Source organism: Homarus americanus, unplaced genomic scaffold, assembly GCF_018991925.1.
Source record: "Homarus americanus isolate GMGI-L3 unplaced genomic scaffold, GMGI_Hamer_2.0 scaffold39541, whole genome shotgun sequence".
Lineage (NCBI taxonomy): Eukaryota > Metazoa > Arthropoda > Malacostraca > Decapoda > Nephropidae > Homarus > Homarus americanus.
In genome coordinates this window covers 14,560-32,641 of record NW_024748840.1, presented here as the reverse complement: position 1 = coordinate 32,641, position 18,082 = coordinate 14,560, and the positions used below count along the sequence as shown (strand labels likewise).

The 18,082-nt window shown below is 40.4% G+C and overlaps 5 protein-coding genes across 9 annotated transcripts; 2 read left to right on the top strand and 3 right to left on the bottom strand.

The window, feature by feature from the left end:
* Positions 1-1,399: 1,399 nt before the first annotated feature.
* On the bottom strand, positions 1,400-1,881 carry LOC121880451 (holotricin-3-like). Of its 2 annotated transcripts, none has more exons than XM_042387641.1 (2): positions 1,849-1,881; positions 1,400-1,722 (listed from the first exon to the last, which is right to left on the bottom strand). In XM_042387641.1, the coding sequence occupies exons 1-2, from the start codon at positions 1,858-1,860 to the stop codon at positions 1,495-1,497; spliced, it is 240 nt and encodes a 79-aa protein (XP_042243575.1). In that variant the 5' UTR covers positions 1,861-1,881; the 3' UTR covers positions 1,400-1,494. The 2 variants fall into 2 exon arrangements, with proteins under 2 accessions (XP_042243575.1, XP_042243576.1); XM_042387642.1 differs by having other exon boundaries at positions 1,852-1,880.
* Positions 1,882-2,715: 834 nt separating this feature from the next.
* On the top strand, positions 2,716-3,255 carry LOC121880449 (glycine-rich cell wall structural protein-like). 2 transcript variants are annotated; one of them, XM_042387638.1, is made up of 2 exons: positions 2,716-2,805; positions 2,932-3,255. In XM_042387638.1, the coding sequence occupies exons 1-2, from the start codon at positions 2,794-2,796 to the stop codon at positions 3,160-3,162; spliced, it is 243 nt and encodes an 80-aa protein (XP_042243572.1). In that variant the 5' UTR covers positions 2,716-2,793; the 3' UTR covers positions 3,163-3,255. The 2 variants fall into 2 exon arrangements, with proteins under 2 accessions (XP_042243572.1, XP_042243573.1); XM_042387639.1 differs by having other exon boundaries at positions 2,775-2,802.
* Positions 3,256-5,392: 2,137 nt separating this feature from the next.
* LOC121880435 (shematrin-like protein 2) lies at positions 5,393-15,612 on the bottom strand. Its single transcript, XM_042387622.1, has 7 exons — positions 15,507-15,612; positions 15,165-15,380; positions 9,096-9,318; positions 8,280-8,419; positions 7,749-7,856; positions 5,965-6,009; positions 5,393-5,838 (listed from the first exon to the last, which is right to left on the bottom strand). Exons 1-7 carry the CDS (start codon positions 15,516-15,518, stop codon positions 5,626-5,628), a joined length of 957 nt encoding a protein of 318 aa, XP_042243556.1. The 5' UTR covers positions 15,519-15,612; the 3' UTR covers positions 5,393-5,625.
* On the bottom strand, positions 8,996-9,536 carry LOC121880452 (holotricin-3-like). Of its 2 annotated transcripts, none has more exons than XM_042387644.1 (2): positions 9,445-9,536; positions 8,996-9,318 (listed from the first exon to the last, which is right to left on the bottom strand). In XM_042387644.1, exons 1-2 carry the CDS (start codon positions 9,454-9,456, stop codon positions 9,091-9,093), a joined length of 240 nt encoding a protein of 79 aa, XP_042243578.1. In that variant the 5' UTR covers positions 9,457-9,536; the 3' UTR covers positions 8,996-9,090. The 2 variants fall into 2 exon arrangements, with proteins under 2 accessions (XP_042243578.1, XP_042243579.1); XM_042387645.1 differs by having other exon boundaries at positions 9,448-9,475.
* On the top strand, positions 11,536-12,137 carry LOC121880443 (holotricin-3-like). Of its 2 annotated transcripts, none has more exons than XM_042387631.1 (2): positions 11,536-11,634; positions 11,758-12,137. In XM_042387631.1, exons 1-2 carry the CDS (start codon positions 11,623-11,625, stop codon positions 11,995-11,997), a joined length of 252 nt encoding a protein of 83 aa, XP_042243565.1. In that variant the 5' UTR covers positions 11,536-11,622; the 3' UTR covers positions 11,998-12,137. The 2 variants fall into 2 exon arrangements, with proteins under 2 accessions (XP_042243565.1, XP_042243566.1); XM_042387632.1 differs by having other exon boundaries at positions 11,585-11,631.
* Positions 15,613-18,082: the final 2,470 nt, after the last annotated feature.

The window sequence follows — 18,082 nt, the reverse complement described above, 5'->3', positions numbered from 1 at the left end:
AGACCCATATTAGACCACAAACACATAATCGCATAAACACGAAGATTACACGACGGAATTGCATCATAACACACAATAGTCATCACCACACTCACACAAGAACACATCCTTACCACATCACTCACCCCGACGGAAGTTAACAAGGTACTAGAGACAACAAAGAAGAAAAAACCCCAGGTGGCAGCAACATAGGACACCAAATCCTCAAAGGCTTTCCCCCACAAATATTCACAGCCATCAACTTCCTACTCAACTTGCTACAGGATACAACCCTAAACTCTTTAAAACAGACACAGCCATAATGATCCTGAAACCAGACAAAAACCACACAGACTCACAAAACTACAGACACATCAGCCTCCTAGAGGTATTGGGCAAAACATTTGGCAGACTACACAACCAACCCCTCAGGTATCACCTTGAAGATGGAGAACTGCTTTCACTTCACACAAGATGCACTGAACCTAATCACAAATTGCCTCCACATGAATAAAGGAGCATACAAGACAACATTCATCACCAAAGACGTACAAAAATCTCTCGACACAGTCTGGCACGACGGACTAACATAAAAAAAATTTGCACAAACTTCAACCTCCCAATAAAATCACTACAGCTCCTATGCAACTTTCTAACAGACAGGCAAATGAGAATTTCATTAAAACTCCTACACTCAACCTACTTCCCACTGAACTATGGAGTTCCGCAAGGCTCAGTCCTCTCCCCAGCACTATACCCTGTACATACTTTACACTAATGACCTGCCTGACTCCATACCTGACTGTATGTAAAGGTGATTATGATTGGTGGATCTGTTTTCGGCTATATCACTGTCAGGATAATTATTAAAGAAACCAATGGTAATTTTCTTTAATAATAAACGAGTCATTGTTATTTAAATTCATGAGAAGTTTCCAAATTTTTGTATATTTGCCTAAATAATGAAGACAATTTTATTAATGAATTGGCAACTCAACTACAACCACAGCTGCCACAAGATCCTCACATCAAATTTTCCTCATTATTTAAACAAATATAAGAACATTTGGAAACTTCTCAGGACCTTAAATAACAATGAATAGTTTATTATTATAAAAATTCTACCTTTGGTTTGTTTAATATTTATCCTGACAGTGATACAGCCGAAAACAAATCCACAAATCACAATCACCTTTACACACAGTCTTCCTTTACCAAGTATTGTCAGGTAAAATTGCGAGCACGAGACCCAGGGTGGGATCGGTGCATCTTTGGTTGACTGTATACCATATCAAGCTGCTCGAGTTCACATATTTTACTCACACCACCTAACTAAAACTCTGATGGTGCAATACCAATATCGTAATTTAATATCCATAACAGCTATCATAACACAGGTGAAGACAACAAAAGACACACAGGAAGTAAACATTTTTATTGAAGAAAAATAAAAGTTATTGTGAGTTGTTTGAGAACTGTAGAATATTACGCCTCTTAAAGTTTAATGTTTCTTCACTAGCGACCATATCCATAGCCACCATGGCCATGTCCACCTCCGTGTCCTCCTCCGTGTCCATATCCACCTCCATGTCCACCGTGCCCATATCCACCTCCATGTCCACCGTGCCCATATCCACCCCCATGTCCTCCCCCGTGTCCACCATGGCCACCATAGCCAGGGTCGGGCATGGGGCTGGCCATGGCAGCGGCCACAAGGAGGAAGACGGACAACACAACGATCACCTGAAAAAGACGATAACATTTCCCAGTCAATAATTTAGGTGTAAGTTAAGCACAAGTACAAGTTTGTCGAGGTTCACAAAGTGTTTAGTGAATTTATTTGATGTAGTGAGTTTTTATGTGGCTTACCACCTTGTACATGTTGAGTGTTGGCAGGTCCGGCTGAGACTGACTCTACCTATGTCTCCTGCCGCCTTTATACTGCCCCCTCTGATGACGTCACCACGCTCACCTGTGAACAGGTGATGACGTCATAGCATTTACAAATCACGTTGCTATTGCCCTATGCCAGCCACAGGTCAGCAACACTGTAAATGTATTCATTGTTGTCATAGAACATTACGAAAGATGATAAGAAATTTGTCCTTTTCATGATAGACCTCACCTCGTGACACACGCTGGTAATAAATCGCCAAATTGTGATCACTACAGACTGGGGTTAAGTTGTCTAAGGTTAGGTTAAGTTAGATTACGTTACGTAAGGTTAGGTTAGGTTATATTTGGTTACTTCACATTGGAATAGGTTAAGGTTTGGTTACATTACTTGAGGTTTGGTTAAGTTAGGTTCGAATATTAAATTATGTTAAGTTACGTCTGGTTGGATTAGGTTAAGTACAATAAACTGTATTAAAGTGCACAGAAAGACCATCATTACTGCCTCACTACAGATAAGACTAAACACACACAAGACTAATGTATCTCTCTTAATCTATTACTCTTGATTAATTTATTCACTAAATAAGCATATGGACGAAAAGACCAAATTGTTGAGGCTCGGTAATACATCATAACATCAACATATAAGAGAAACATTATTATAAGGTAAACAAATATAAAAGTTTCCTTTTATTCTTCAGTTATCTCAACAGTCACCAGAGGCAACAAGAATGGAGGAAATGTAACACGACAGTGTAAGGTCATGACATTTATGTTAAGTTGACTGAGTGACTGATGGACTCGTTCAGCTGTGACTGGCGTGACTGATAGTGGTGATGACGTCATCAGAGGGGGCAGTATAAAGGCGACAGGAGAAATAGGCAGAGTCAGTCTCAGCCGGACCTGCCAACACTCAACATGTACAAGGTGGTAAGCCACATAAAAACTCACTACATCAAATAAATTCACTAAACACTTTGTGAACCTCGACAAACTTGTACTTGTGCTCAACTTACACCTAAATTATTGACTGGAAAATGTTGTTGTCTTTCTCAGGTGATCGCTGTGTTGTCCGTCTTCCTCCTTGTGGCCGCTGCCATGGCCAGCCCCATGCCCGACCCTGGCTATGGTGGCCATGGTGGACACGGGGGTGGATATGGCCACGGTGGACACGGGGGTGGATATGGCCACGGTGGACACGGAGGCGGATATGGACACGGTGGTCACGGCCACGGAGGAGGACACGGTGGTGGACACGGTCATGGTGGCTATGGATATGGTCGGTGAAGAAAATACTCAAGACCCATTACTTTCTACACATTATATCACCAATAATGGAAAAACTTCTGTTCTCCAGTGATAATAAAATCCGATTTTTTTCGAGTGCATTTTGCTGCCCTTACCTTCATCCTAATAATTAACTCGACATTAAAGTTTACCTTGAAATCACTCATGCTTCCATACCTGTACGAATGTAACGTATGACCTATCTGTAACCACGTCTCATATAAATGATTAAGGAAAGCCGTGGTTTGGTCTCATCAAGGCCGTCGGCTACTCACATACGAGTATATACACTACAATAGTGGAGCCAATCACGGTGTCCATACTACTAGACCAACAGGTGACACACGCACTGAACATAGACCGCGTAAAGTCATAGTTATATTATGTGTTTTGTTTGAAGACATCCCATCCTCTACCAGCATCAAGGACCTCACTGGGACGGAGTGTATACTGGTTCTGTTGGGATGTCCTTGGTCAAATCGACTTACTTCTCACTATTGTTTGTATCTACGAACTTGTAAGGTGATTTTACTGAATAAATATATGGTTATTTATCTATCTATCTATCTATCTATCTATCTATCTATCCATCCATCAATATATATTTTTATACCTATCTATAAAAATACGTCTCTTTAAATCTGAAGGAAATCGACTGAACTGCTATTAACCATTGAGTCACAGGTGTTTCTCTCTGCTGGCTGAATAAAATCATCTGGCGTTACCTAGAATAAACTACCTACGTAAGTGCGACACTACTCCTTAACTACTTCACTACAGTGACGCCAATTTTAATATATTATTTGGTTAACCTTAGACGATTTTACTCAGCCGACAGAGGCCCCTCATATCTAAGAGGTTGGTCAACACGCGTAGATTTCAAAGAATAATTCCTTCTTTTTTTTTGCCCAAATCCGACACTAAATCCTTTAATGATTAAAATAACTTAACATAACAATGAACATCTAACCAAATTAAAATCAAACCAGGATCAATATACAAACTTAGAATTTAATACACGTCAGGCCAGGATCAATGGACTGGAGTCAGATTATCATTACCGTTGAAAATAAATGAGAGAATAAACCCCCAAGAGAACATTATCTCTCAGTGTAGTAGAGAGGAAGATACAGTAATTATTAAGGTTCACCATTCTCATATGTTCCATCGTGTAGCATTACATCTCCATCCCCTACTGGACACATGGTTGTCTTATCAATATAGAATACGTGTTTAAAGACCTTATAGTAAAGCACAGAAATACATTATAACATTAATATTAACGTATATGTATCTTTTAATTGTTAATGGCTGGGGGGCGAAAATGTAATAATAATAATGATACAAAATTATAAATATAATAATAATTCATAGTATATAAAATTTATAATACAAAATTTTAAATAAAATAATAATGATAACAATAATAACAACACTAATAATAATATGATAATGATAGAGAACCATAAAGAAATACAAAAATGAAAAAGATCAATAGTGAGAAACAATATACAGTATGTATGTTGTGTTGTCAATACAAGAGAAACAATTGAGACCCTGCAAATGTGTGTAAACGAAGCAGAAAGTCAGATCATCAACCTGGGACTTGGTCACATATGGCAGCAGGGTCCACCATTAGACAACACATTATACTTCCAATATCTTCCCAGGCGGTAGTACCTCCCTGTTTGATAGCTGCTTATTACCTACTACTGACTTAAAGGTCTTAGTTCTTAACATTATAACATTTTAACATTAACACATCCTCACTTTTACATGTTAAACACTCCAAATTAACTCTCCAATTATGTTAAAAATTATCATACTATTTATAATAATATTTTCGTTATAATTCTCTTCACATAATCCTATACTACATTTTCTTCATCGCATTGTTATAAAGTTCATGATAATAGTTTCCGATTTTTCATCAACTAGACATTATTAATTAAATTATAGCAGGTGTAGATAACTCCACAACGTATCTGAAATGTTTATAATCAGATGAATGAGCGAGTGAGAAAGATATCAACAATATGTTTAACAATGAAGAATTGTTGACCCATTTTCCCTCCTTCCTTATTATTTATTATATAATTATATATTATTCACTTAATTAGTTTACGTTTATCCTCTTAGTAATAACGAGTCCATCTGTCAGTCTGTTGATCACACATTAACTCACAGCAGGTAACATAATGAAGGTAATAATAATAATAAAAAAACATGCTAGTAAAATGTTTTTTATTTTTTCTACAACTCGAGAATTCGTGTTGGTCACTGTTTTAGAAGTGTCGAGTAAAAGTTGTTATTGATGTTTATATCTCTTGTTTGAAAGAGAAGGAAGGGAGGAAGAGGAGGAGGAGGAAGGGGGGAGGAGGAGGAGGAGGAGGAAGAGGAGGAAGGGGGGAGGAGGACAAGGAGAAGTTACCATGTTTAACATAAAATTTTTCAATGGTTTCTTCATCGACCATAGCCATAACCACCATGGCCATGTCCACCACCGTGTCCTCCTCCATGGCCATAACCACCGTGTCCTCCGTGGCCATATCCACCCCCATGTCCACCGTGGCCATATCCACCTCCGTGTCCTCCATGGCCACCATAGCCAGGGTCGGGCATGGGGCTGGCCATGGCAGCGGCCACAAGGAGGAAGACGGACAACACAGCGATCACCTGAAAAAGACAACAACATTTTCCAGTCAATAATTTAGGTGTAAGTTGAGCACAAGTACAAGTTTGTCGAGGTTCACAAAGTGTTTAGCGAATTTACTTGATGTAGTGAGTTTTTATGTGGCTTACCACCTTGTACATGTTGAGTGTTGGCAGGTCTGGCTGAGACTGACTCTACGTCTGTCTCCTGCCGCCTTTATACTGCCCCCTCTGATGACGTCACCACCACCATCAGTCACATCACACACGTAACTATTGTCCTCCATCAATCACAGGTCAACAAATCAACAATGTAACTTTCTGCTCTCAGTGTAAAAAACTAACTCCCGAAATCCAGTCGTGCTTATCTCTTGAGATGAAATCAAAACATAACCTGACAGGAACATAGAGCTAAATATTTACCATTAACTCTATTACTTAATGACTATCACTAGAGTAGCTCGTTCACAATAAAATGATATGATAATATATATAATATGTGTAACAGAATGTGTTAGAGCAACTTTATTAACCTGACCAGAAAACAATCAACCATATGTTTTTTTCTTTTCCACCCACTAAGCACACGCTGATTTGTTTACTTACACCAATTTACTACAGGTCGTCCTGGCTAGTGTTTAACTGGTCTGATATTACTAATTATCAAAAGATGTACAGAAAAAATCTAAATCAGTTATCATTATGTATATATTTTTATATCGGAACAAGTTATGAATACAAGTATTGTACGTACAGTGGTTATAGAATACAGGTTACAGTGGTTATAAAGTACAGGTACTATAGTTATAAAATACAGTGATAGCGATTATGAAATACAAGTATACAGTAATTACTTCTACTCAGACCTCGTAGTTACAATAACGAAAATCTCTTCTGTCATGATAAAAAGAATAGCTAAAAACTGGTCATTGTTTATGTTGGGACCACCAAATAAATGATTAAAGAGATGACACGCCTTATACATAACAATATTCTCGACACTCCCTTAGCCTCACACTTGCTTGTTACAAACTGGCAATAATACGTCATCTATTCTGCCAAAGAACACACTCAAAAAGAGTATGTAACAGCATTACAGAAAAGACTAACACTGTGGCAAAGGGAGGATCGTGATGATCTCTTTTCAGGAGACAGAAACAGGACTCCCATGATGCGGCCAGGCAGGTTAGTAAGAAGAGCGCAAAGGAAATATGGCGTCGGCAATAAGATCTCACACAGATGAGTGTTCACGTGGGATGCTGCCTATAAACAGACAGATCATGACACTTCTGGAGGAGAAACAGCCTCATGCAAGCGATGATGAAGTTATCAGGTTACAGGGTCATTATGCCCCGCCAAACGCAGTTATGTTTGAGAAAATAACATGAGAGATGAATTGGAAAAAAACACTTAAGACCCATGGAGGGGCCAGCCCATCAGGACTTGATGTGAGTGGATGAGAGTTATCCTCAGCAATAACAAGTTTGGCGACGCAGCAAGTGACTTTGCAACGTCATTGCCGCCCTTGTAAGAAAGCTGGCCACCTCCTGTTACCACTACCTACGAGCTCTAACGGCCAGCCGCCTCATCCCCTCGGACAAAAATCCAGGATGTAGTACAATAAGGACGGAGGAAGTGCCGAGATGAGTTATTGGTAAATGTATAATGTGGGTGGTCAGGGAGGGTATCAGGGCAGCGGCAAGAAAACTGTAAGTACAGTATGTGTCTGCCACTAGGCTAAGGGAGAAGGTGCCTTTCATGTCATGAGAAAGATACAGTATTTTAAGATCATGACTTCGAAGTTGTACTCCTGGTAGACGCCTCCAATGTTATCAACGCACTTAACCGCAAGGCTATGCTGCAAAACATCAAGATCAAGCGTCCAAGCACTCCTTGCACTGCCACCGAGCCAAGGAGGAATCAGAATCACTAACCCAGGGGAGCTTGCAGCCACTGAACATCAGAACACTGTCACGCTCACGGTAGCCTTCATTGAGCTCATAGTAGTTCAAAATACCATAACTGATGTAGACACAAACGAACTACGCAAAATTCAATGTTCCATTAAATCAATACATCAGCAAATAAAAAGTGAAAAACTTCAACAACAGATGCAACAACGGCAAAATATTGTGAAGAGAAAAGTTCAGGTAGCACAGGAGGTGGGCGCCTCAAGCTGGCTAACAACTCTAGCGATAAGAGCAAATGGTGTCAGCCTCAACAAACAAAAATTTATAGATGCCACTGTTCTAAAGTACGATTGTCCAGTGTGTGTGTGTGTGTGTGTGTGTGTGTGTGTGTGTGTGTAAAATTCTAAGACATCAACACTGTTATGTTGTGCAAGAAGGAAGGTTTGTGTGCATGATGAAGTAATGGACCCCACAGCAAATTTGTTGATGGAGATATGCTGCAACGTCACTATGGAACCGACTCTACTCCCGCTGGATGGTGAGCGGTTCATTCACAGGACTGACACCATAACCACAGAAGCTTGAGTAGACGTCATTGCTTGAGGATTCTGGACGAGGGGACAGTGAGACTTCTTTAATATAATGATAATTGATCCTCCGGCCACATATCACCATATCCTGTCTAGCAGGGAGGACTGAGAACAAAAAGAACAGAGCGTACAAAGAGAATCCAGAATGTGGACCAGGGCGGCTTCACTCCTCTAGTGTTCACAACATCTGGTGGGATGGGACCAAGTGCAAAGTGCTTCTATGCCAGACTGGCTGATGTGTTATCAGAACAGAAACAGCATTCCAGAAGTTACGTTGGAGCTTGGTTGAGATACCGCTTATCCTTTTTTCCTGCTCAGGTTTATTCTGCTATGTCTCGGGGGAATAAGATAATAGGTCCATAAGCCAACTAGTAGTAGTAATATTGGTAAGATTGACAGTAGCTGTAGTAATACTAGTAGCTTAGTAGCATCATAATTATATAATTATTATAACACACACACACACACACACACACACACACACACATACATACATACATACACACACAAATACACACACACACACACACATACATACACACACACAAACATACATACACACACAAATATACACATTGTTACAATCTGATCTAAAGGCGTATGGATCAGGTGGTTTAACAATACAAACTTAATATTTACAACAGATATCATAGCACAGGTGAAGACAACAAAAGACACGCAGGAAGTAAAAATTTTTATTGTAGTAAAATAAAAGTTATTGTGAGTTGTTTGAGAACTGTAGAATATTACGCCTCTTAAAGTTTAATGTTTCTTCACTAGCGACCATATCCATAGCCACCATGGCCATGTCCACCTCCGTGTCCTCCTCCGTGTCCATATCCACCTCCATGTCCACCGTGCCCATATCCACCTCCATGTCCACCGTGCCCATATCCACCCCCATGTCCTCCCCCGTGTCCACCATGGCCACCATAGCCAGGGTCGGGCATGGGGCTGGCCATGGCAGCGGCCACAAGGAGGAAGACGGACAACACAGCGATCACCTGAAAAAGACGACAACATTTTCCAGTCAATAATTTAGGTGTAAGTTGAGCACAAGTACAAGTTTGTCGAGGTTCACAAAGTGTTTAGTGAATTTATTTGATGTAGAGAGTTTTTATGTGGCTTACCACCTTGTACATGTTGAGTGTTGGCAGGTCCGGCTGAGACTGACTCTACGTCTGTCTCCTGCCGCCTTTATACTGCCCCCTCTGATGACGTCACCACCATCAGTCACACCACACACCTGACCAGTGATTGATTTGGTTCAGTTCCAGGTTGATTGTAGGATTTTTATTACAATACAACGCGTAAGTAATGACCTTCTCAATGATACTAATATCTGTTAAGGTAAAATACTGTGTCTAAGGGGAAGTCCATTGGTTTAATACTTCACTACACGAGCGAGTGTTATAGTAGTATTTAAAATAGTATAGTAATATTTCTTAGATACTTTTATAAGACTTTATCATGCAGCAGCAGCAGCAGCAGCAGCAGCAGCTGCAGCTGCTGTAATAAATGGTATAGTAAATTCCGTATTGTCAGATATTTAGCACTTCACGATGAGAAAGACATGCATAAAAAATCCCAAACTTGATCACCAGATTAACAAAGGTTATTTTCATTACATTTTCATATAGTTTTTCAAATTTTTATATAACCTAGCATTTAATACAAACATAAGTTCGTTGCTACATATATCTCAAAACAGTTGCAGGAGTCAATTATCCACAGGTCGGGAAGGAAGCCACTAAGAAATATTGTCTTACAAGACCAACGCCCCCACATGACCACCAGCACACCCATTTGAACAAGTCCAGCGCGAAGAAGATTATCTTAACCAAACTTGAGAGAACAACATCTTCGGTAGAAAGTGTCCCTCCTGGATGTGAGTTGATGTTGTTGTTATAATGTATTACAATACTTCAACAACTAAGGTCTTTAAGCGTATATCCTAAGTTAGCAAATATATTGTGCATCAACCCACATATACAGATTAGCATTAGGCCCGTTAAATAATATTTTTTTTTAATAGTATCTAGTTTGCAAATACATAAAAAATTGCGTAATAAACAATATCTTTAATTAAGGATCATGGAACTTTCCTGATTATTAATTTTATCCTTCTAATACCTAACCAAACCAGGTGTGTTTGTTTGTTTGTGTTTGTGATATCAAGTAATTTAAACCCAGAAAGAGATCAGGTAAATATCAATGTTAGATCTATTCTCCGAGGCGTTCAAATTGTGCGTAAATAATATGTACTCTTGTCTTATATGATTCCTTAGTAAGCAGATGGCGAGTGAGGTGTTTGAGGGCTTATTGGTGTGTGTGTGTGTGTGTGTGTGTGTGTGTGTGTGTCTGTTTGCTATATCGATGAGATAATGTTTTCTATACGCTTTTAGATCCATCCATCCATGTGTTTATCCAGGTGTGTGTCCAGGTATACCACACCCACTCAGCACCACGTTGTACCAGCCCCAGCATCACCCTCCCCGTCACGCGTTGTAACCGTGACGGAACATGAAACACCCAAAACACCTTCAGTTACCTGGGTGTTCGTCACGGCTCCTGCCCCCCAACACCTGTACCGTCACTCAGAGGGGAAAGTACCTGCTCCAATTACCTGTATAGATCTTTAGCAATGAACTAATTCACTTCTTTCTTGAGAGAACATCTGTCTATGGCTTCCTAGACGGATTATATCTGAAGATTAGGTAACCAGCTTTTTTCACCTTATGATTAAATAACTTTAGACTAACCTAACCTAACCTAACCTAAACTAACCTAACCTAACCTAATCAATCCATCTGTCACGGAATAAAATTGACCTTACTTTTTCATGGAGGGTCGTAATTCTTTCATTATTTTAGTCTGTCGCAGCAGTGTGTGTGTGTGTGTGTGTGTGTGTGTGTGTGTTTGTTATAGTCAATGTTCAGGTATATCAACACGTAACAGCTTTTAATTATGACATAACACATTAATTAGAAAGACAATTTACTACTTCCTAACAAGCACCATTAAGACTCAGTAGTATGTAATAGGAGTCATTAAATAAATAATTACCACCAATTATTAGAACACAACTTTCCACTTCAACAGATCTCAAAGTGAATGAGATGTTACGCCTTTACGCTTTATTTATGCAGTGAAATCATATACTATAACGGATAATGTATTCAGGGTAGTTTAAATCAGTCAGGTTTTGGTGTGACTGATGGTGGTGGTGACGTCATCAGAGGGGGCAGTATAAAGGCGGCAGGAGACAGACGTAGAGTCAGTCTCAGCCGGACCTGCCAACACTCAACATGTACAAGGTGGTAAGCCACATAAAAACTCACTACATCAAATAAATTCACTAAACACTTTGTGAACCTCGACAAACTTGTACTTGTGCTCAACTTACATCTAAATTATTGACTGGAAAATGTTATCTTTTTCAGGTGATCGCTGTGTTGTCCGTCTTCCTCCTTGTGGCCTCTGCCATGGCCAGCCCCATGCCCGACCCTGGCTATGGTGGCCATGGAGGACACGGAGGTGGATATGGCCACGGTGGACATGGAGGTGGATATGGCCACGGTGGACATGGGGGTGGATATGGACATGGAGGACATGGTGGTTATGGCCATGGCGGAGGACACGGGGGTGGTCATGGTCATGGTGGCTATGGATATGGTCGTTGAAGATAATAATGAAGATCTTATAACGGACATGATCACTACCCAAGGAGAAATACTGTACGCCTTCACGACACACTGTACTCTACAACTCTTAACTAACATAACAAAGGTTTTGATTTAATAAAATAAAAACTATTTTCTTATCGAGTGTTTTCTTTTTATCAACGTGTATTATGACAACAGTTATGATATATTGCGTCAACATCGACTAGACCACGTGACCGACATACCTGTAATTAGTCTTTTACTACTATATAGGGTGATTCAGCAAAGAGTACATTAAATTAGATGATGAAATCCTTGGATAATTCTAAACCACAATGTCTCTATGGCAAAATGTCAAATTCTACATAGTTTCCATGTTAAAATACATTTAAGTTGTTGTATTAATGAGAGCGAATTTGATGTGAAACCCCCCATAGGTTTTTGTAATAATTTATTCACAGATCTGTACAGTGAGACCTCTCTTTCTTACAACCTAAAGGAAATGTTCAAAGTGGCCTCCTTCTGCCTCAATGCAGGCCTGTACACGTTGTACCATTGATTGTCTGGACTATGTTTAATTTGCTCGCACCTGTCACCAACACGTGGGCATAAGCAGAATCTGACATTTTACCATAGACACATTGTGGTTTAAAATTATCCAAAGATTTCATGATCCAATTTAATGTACTCTTTGCTGAATCACCTTGTATAGGGTAAACATAAACTCTTGTAGTATATAAGGTGACGCATCAGTTATTTTACCGAGAGCAGTTGTGGTGAAATTTTGAAACACCCTGCACATAAAGTGGAGAAAAACACACAAAAAACGGGAAATTTCTGTCTCCTTGGTATTGTGGTGTAGTCATTAGCAAAGAAACTTTTCCTGTTAGTTTGTCTATTGAGAGGAAATGTTACCATATGATAATTTTCTGGATTCTGATTGGTTAATGTTACGTAAACTAAATAATATAATACCTTATATTTCACAACAAAAGATATTCACCAATACATAGAACACTTTGCACAGAGTACAAAACAAAAACACTATATTTTTTCCTCCTATAACACGATCACATTGAAGAAGTTATCATGCAGTCATTTTTGTTGTAACATTCCTGTGTAGAATGTTGCAACTAAACCTCACCTGTGTGTATGTAGCAACTAAACGCCACCTGTAGAATGTAGCAACTAAACCTCACCTGTGAGAATGTTGCAACTAAACCTCACCTGTGTAGAATGTAGCAACTAAACCACCTGTGTAGAATGTGCAACTAAAATGTGTGCAACTAAACCTCACCTGTAGAATGTTGCAGCTAAGCCTCACCTGTGTAGAATGTTGCAACTAAGCCTCACCTGCCACCTGTAGAATGTTGCAACTAAAGCCTCACCTGTGTGGCATGTTGCCTTCCCCCACCTGTATAGAATGTTGCAACTAAACCCACCTGTATAGAATGTTGCAACTAAACCCCACCCTGTGTAGCATGTTGCAGCTAAACCTCACCTGTGTAGAATGTTGCAACAAACCCCACCTGTGTAGCATGTTGCAGCTAAACCCCACCTGTGTAGCATGTTGCAACTAAACCTCACCTGTGTAGAATGTTGCAACTAAACCTCACCTGTAGAATGTTGCAAGCTAAACCCCACCTGTGTAGCATGTGCAGCTAAACCCCACCTGTGTGGCATGTTGCAGCTAAACCCCACCTGTGTAGCATGTTGCAACTAAACCCCACCTGTGTAGCAACTAAACCCCACCTGTATAGAACGTTGCAATAAACCTTAACTACAGGTATACGTTTTAATTAATACATTTATAAATTCTTCTCAGTATCGCCTCTATCTCCTAGAAGCTAATAGAGCAAACCCTCTCAATAACGGACTTTTCAATAGCGGATATTCTCAATAACAAAAATCCTTCCAATAACTTGCTAGAATTGGTATTCTGGTGGTTTACTTCGATAAATAAAAGTCAGGTGGATTATGAAATAACCTTTACTACACTGTGCATCTCCCAAACAGACACAAACCGGCCACTGACCCACATCAGGACAGGGCTGAAAATATATAATAATAATAATAATAATAATAATAATAATAATAATAATAATAATAAAAAATACAAAAATAAAATAAATAAATCAAGATTGAGCAAATGCAGTATGTATGTTGTGTTGTCGTAGTAAGAGAAAACAAGACCCTGCAATTTGTGTAAATGAGGCAGAAAGTCAGATCATCAACCTGGTCACATATGGCAGCAGGGTCTACCATTATACACACATTATGCTTCAATATCTTCTCAGGCGGTAGTACCTCCTGTTTGATTGCTATATACTACGTACTACCTATTTGCAATGGTAGAATAAACAATAATTTAGTGAAGAAGAAAGGACAGTGAAAAAAAAGAAAAAAATCATCACTAATTGACAAAAAAAAAAATAATTAATGAGGCAAGAGAAATCTCACACTCATATAAATATTCTAAATTTTGTGAGTTTTTGTAAATTGAACTTAACCTCACCTAAGTATATATATATATATATATATATATATATATATATATATATATATATATATATATATATATTCTTATAGATAGGTATATAAAATATATATATGGATGCATAGATAGATAATAGATAAATAACCATATATTTATTCAGTAAAATCACCTTACAAGTTCGTAGATACAAACAATAGTGAGAAGATTTGACCAAGGACATCCCAACAGAACCAGTATACACTCCGTCCCAGTGAGGTCCTTAAGCTGGTAGAGAGGATGGGATGTCTACAAACAAAACACATAATATAACTATGACTTTACGCGGTCTATGTTCAGTGCGTGTGTCACCTGTTGGTCTAGTAGTATGGACACCGTGATTGGCTCCACTATTGTAGTGTATATACTCGTATGTGAGTAGCCGACGGCCTTGATGAGACCAAACCACGGCTTTCCTTAATCATTTATATGAGACGTGGTTACAGATAGGTCATACGTTACATTCGTACAGGTATGGAAGCATGAGTGATTTCAAGGTAAACTTTAATGTCGAGTTAATTATTAGGATGAAGGTAAGGGCAGCAAAATGCACTCGAAAAAAATCGGATTTTATTATCACTGGAGAACAGAAGTTTTTCCATTATTGGTGATATAATGTGTAGAAAGTAATGGGTCTTGAGTATTTTCTTCACCGACCATATCCATAGCCACCATGACCGTGTCCACCACCGTGTCCTCCTCCGTGGCCGTGACCACCGTGTCCATATCCGCCTCCGTGTCCACCGTGGCCATATCCACCCCCGTGTCCACCGTGGCCATATCCACCATGGCCACCATAGCCAGGGTCGGGCATGGGGCTGGCCATGGCAGAGGCCACAAGGAGGAAGACGGACAACACAACGATCACCTGAAAAAGACGACAACATTTTCCAGTCAATAATTTAGGTGTAAGTTGAGCACAAGTACAAGTTTGTCGAGGTTCACAAAGTGTTTAGTGAATTTATTTGATGTAGTGAGTTTTTATGTGGCTTACCACCTTGTACATGTTGAGTGTTGGCAGGTCCGGCTGAGACTGACTCTACGTCTGTCTCCTGCTGCCTTTATACTGCCCCCTCTGATGACGCCATCACCACTATCAGTCACGCCAGTCACAACTGAACCAGTCATTCAGTCACTCAGTCAAGGTAACATAAATGTCATGACCTTACACTGACCTTACATTTCCTCCATTCTTGTTGCCTCTGGTGACTGTTGAGATAACTGAAGAATAAAAGGAAACTTTTATATTTGTTTACCTTAACTAACGCTTGGCATAAAATACACAGTAACATAAAGACGACAACTCTCACATATATCTAAAGCCATACATCGATAACTTAACTCCCATTCCTGTGTTCAGAGTCACATTCGACGGCTCCTTCACCATGAACTAACACATCAAGACAAAGACACCGATCGCAAACAGGACACTTACAGGGCATATACAAATTCAGAACTGCATCAGTCAAACAATATATAGACTTTGAAGGATTGAAAGTTTAATTTTAGTGGTGGGGCTGAACTAGTTACCTGCTTTTTTAAGATCCTCAAAAGCCCCTAATAGGAAGAAAAATGGGATCACTATGACATCTGTACTCGCTGAAACAAGAATAGGCTACACTAAGCTTCCATTTTATAAAAAAAGGTAAAAATATCTAAAAACTACTACAGGAACGGTATGAGTCATCCTCACCGTTTTGTCGTTATCTTCAAACCCGACAGTGAACTCTCACCTGAACCGTCCTCAGTATTCCAAGCGTAGAGGACCTGCGTTGTAGAGGTGTGTGAGAGGTGGGGTTCTCATTCTCAACCCACCACTAAAATAGACTTTTCAATCCTTCAAGTCTATATTCTAGTGACTTGGGCAGGACAGTACCCCACTGCATGGGACTGGAGGAGGACTGCAGGTAGCATCAGAACAAACAACAAAAAGCCATTCCACATTGCAGAAACTTTATTGGTAATACACAAATGCCGATAAACTTATCGGCTCGTTTAATGGAAACCCAACTCACTCATGCCTAGATGAAAATACATAAATGCAACAAAAATCCTACTAAAAGAACAAGGAGATAACTTACAACTAAACTGCACCTGGCTACGCCATTGCATGTGAAAAAGTACGTACCTAAGATAAGATTCGCATTAGGTTAAACCGGTGTGTCCTCTAGGCCTCTAGGGGCAGTGCTAGGTACCTTGCAAAAAGATACTGTGAATTCCCACTGTCCTTCCTCACTCGTGCTAATGATTTTGTGCGTGGAAATGCTTGACTGAACGGAACCTAGCGAACTTCAAGAACTTCAGCCGCCTCGATGACCTTTTGTAAAATGAGAGCAATATGAGCCGGCGAACATGGCTGTAAGGTGTTGTGCCAGACAAACAATGAGGAGAGATTAGCGTCCTTAGTAGCTTGGATGTAAGTTCGCAGCGCGGCTACTGGACAAAGGGAGTGCCTTCTTCTATCCACGCCAATATAGCAACAGCGAGCTTGGAGATGGAGCTAGGGAGACGTGGGACGGGTCCGGAACAAAGGAAGTCCAATTTCCGTAGCGTGTCAGCGCCTTGAGTTGGGATGCACGAAGGCTTGATGCCAACGCACGAGGAACAAGGTTCAACTGGTCCTCCAGCAACGGAGCTTCTGTGAACCGTGGAGTTTGTAAATTAACAAGAACCTTCTGTTCTGACCAGAACGGCTTTTCCTGTCTCGGAGGTGGTCGCTGCAGGAAGAAGCTCCTTCTGATTAGGTTGAGAGACCTTTGGTGTAATGAAATGCGAAAACCATAGAGCAAAGGGTCAGCCAGCGCCGCTCAGGGACACGCGACCGTCGAGGTAGTTCTTCATTAGTTGTGGAAGAGGGAAGACAGGAAATGGAAGACCTTCTCTGAGATGGGTGACGATCCTTGCTCCCTGAGGAATGATTGAAAAGATTTCCAGCACTACTGCTACTGTCGTAAAGTTGACTGCCTAAGTCCTCGGATGATATCTTCCTTTACTTGTTCAGAGAACTGGTCCTTGAATACGGGTTGAAGAAATGCCTCGCGTGTAAGCTTAAGCACTTCCAGAGTTGCATGCTCCATCCACCTGTAGGCAGTTGTCCAGAGGAAGGAATTCGGGCACCACCGGAGGAGGATGATGCACCATGGCTGTGCCCTCCAAACAGAAGCTATGAGTGAAACACTTCCCCTGAAGAAACGAAGCTGGAGGCAGACTCGGAGGGGATCCTAGAAAGGGGTTGAGGAAACAGGTATATGAAGGCCCACCTGTTCCAGCACGTCGTAAAGGCATCTGGACCTTCGCTGGTGTCTGTAGTGAGCGGGTGATGTACCAAGGCAGCTGTGTGTTGGGAGCTGCGAACAGATCCACATTTGGTCTGTTCCATCTCTCCATTAGAGAGGCGAACACTGGCGGCTCCACTCTACTGATGTTGACATCATCGCCGAGAACAATTTCCGCTGCAGTTTCCCAATCCATTCCAGGCGTTGTATTTCACTAAAGATGACTTCGGGAAGTTGAATTTAAACTAATGTCCTGAGCTGTCTGAATGGTGGTGTTGTCCATGGTGGACGTCAC

Coding starts and splice junctions, on each gene's coding strand:
- LOC121880435 (XM_042387622.1), bottom strand. Junction 7,857..8,279: donor GTGGTTATGGTGTCAGTCCT/GTGAATGAACCG, acceptor AATTTTGCGTAG/TTCGTTTGTGTCTACATCAG. Junction 6,010..7,748: donor GTGGCTGCAAGCTCCCCTGG/GTTAGTGATTCT, acceptor AGACAGACGTAG/AGTCAGTCTCAGCCAGACCT.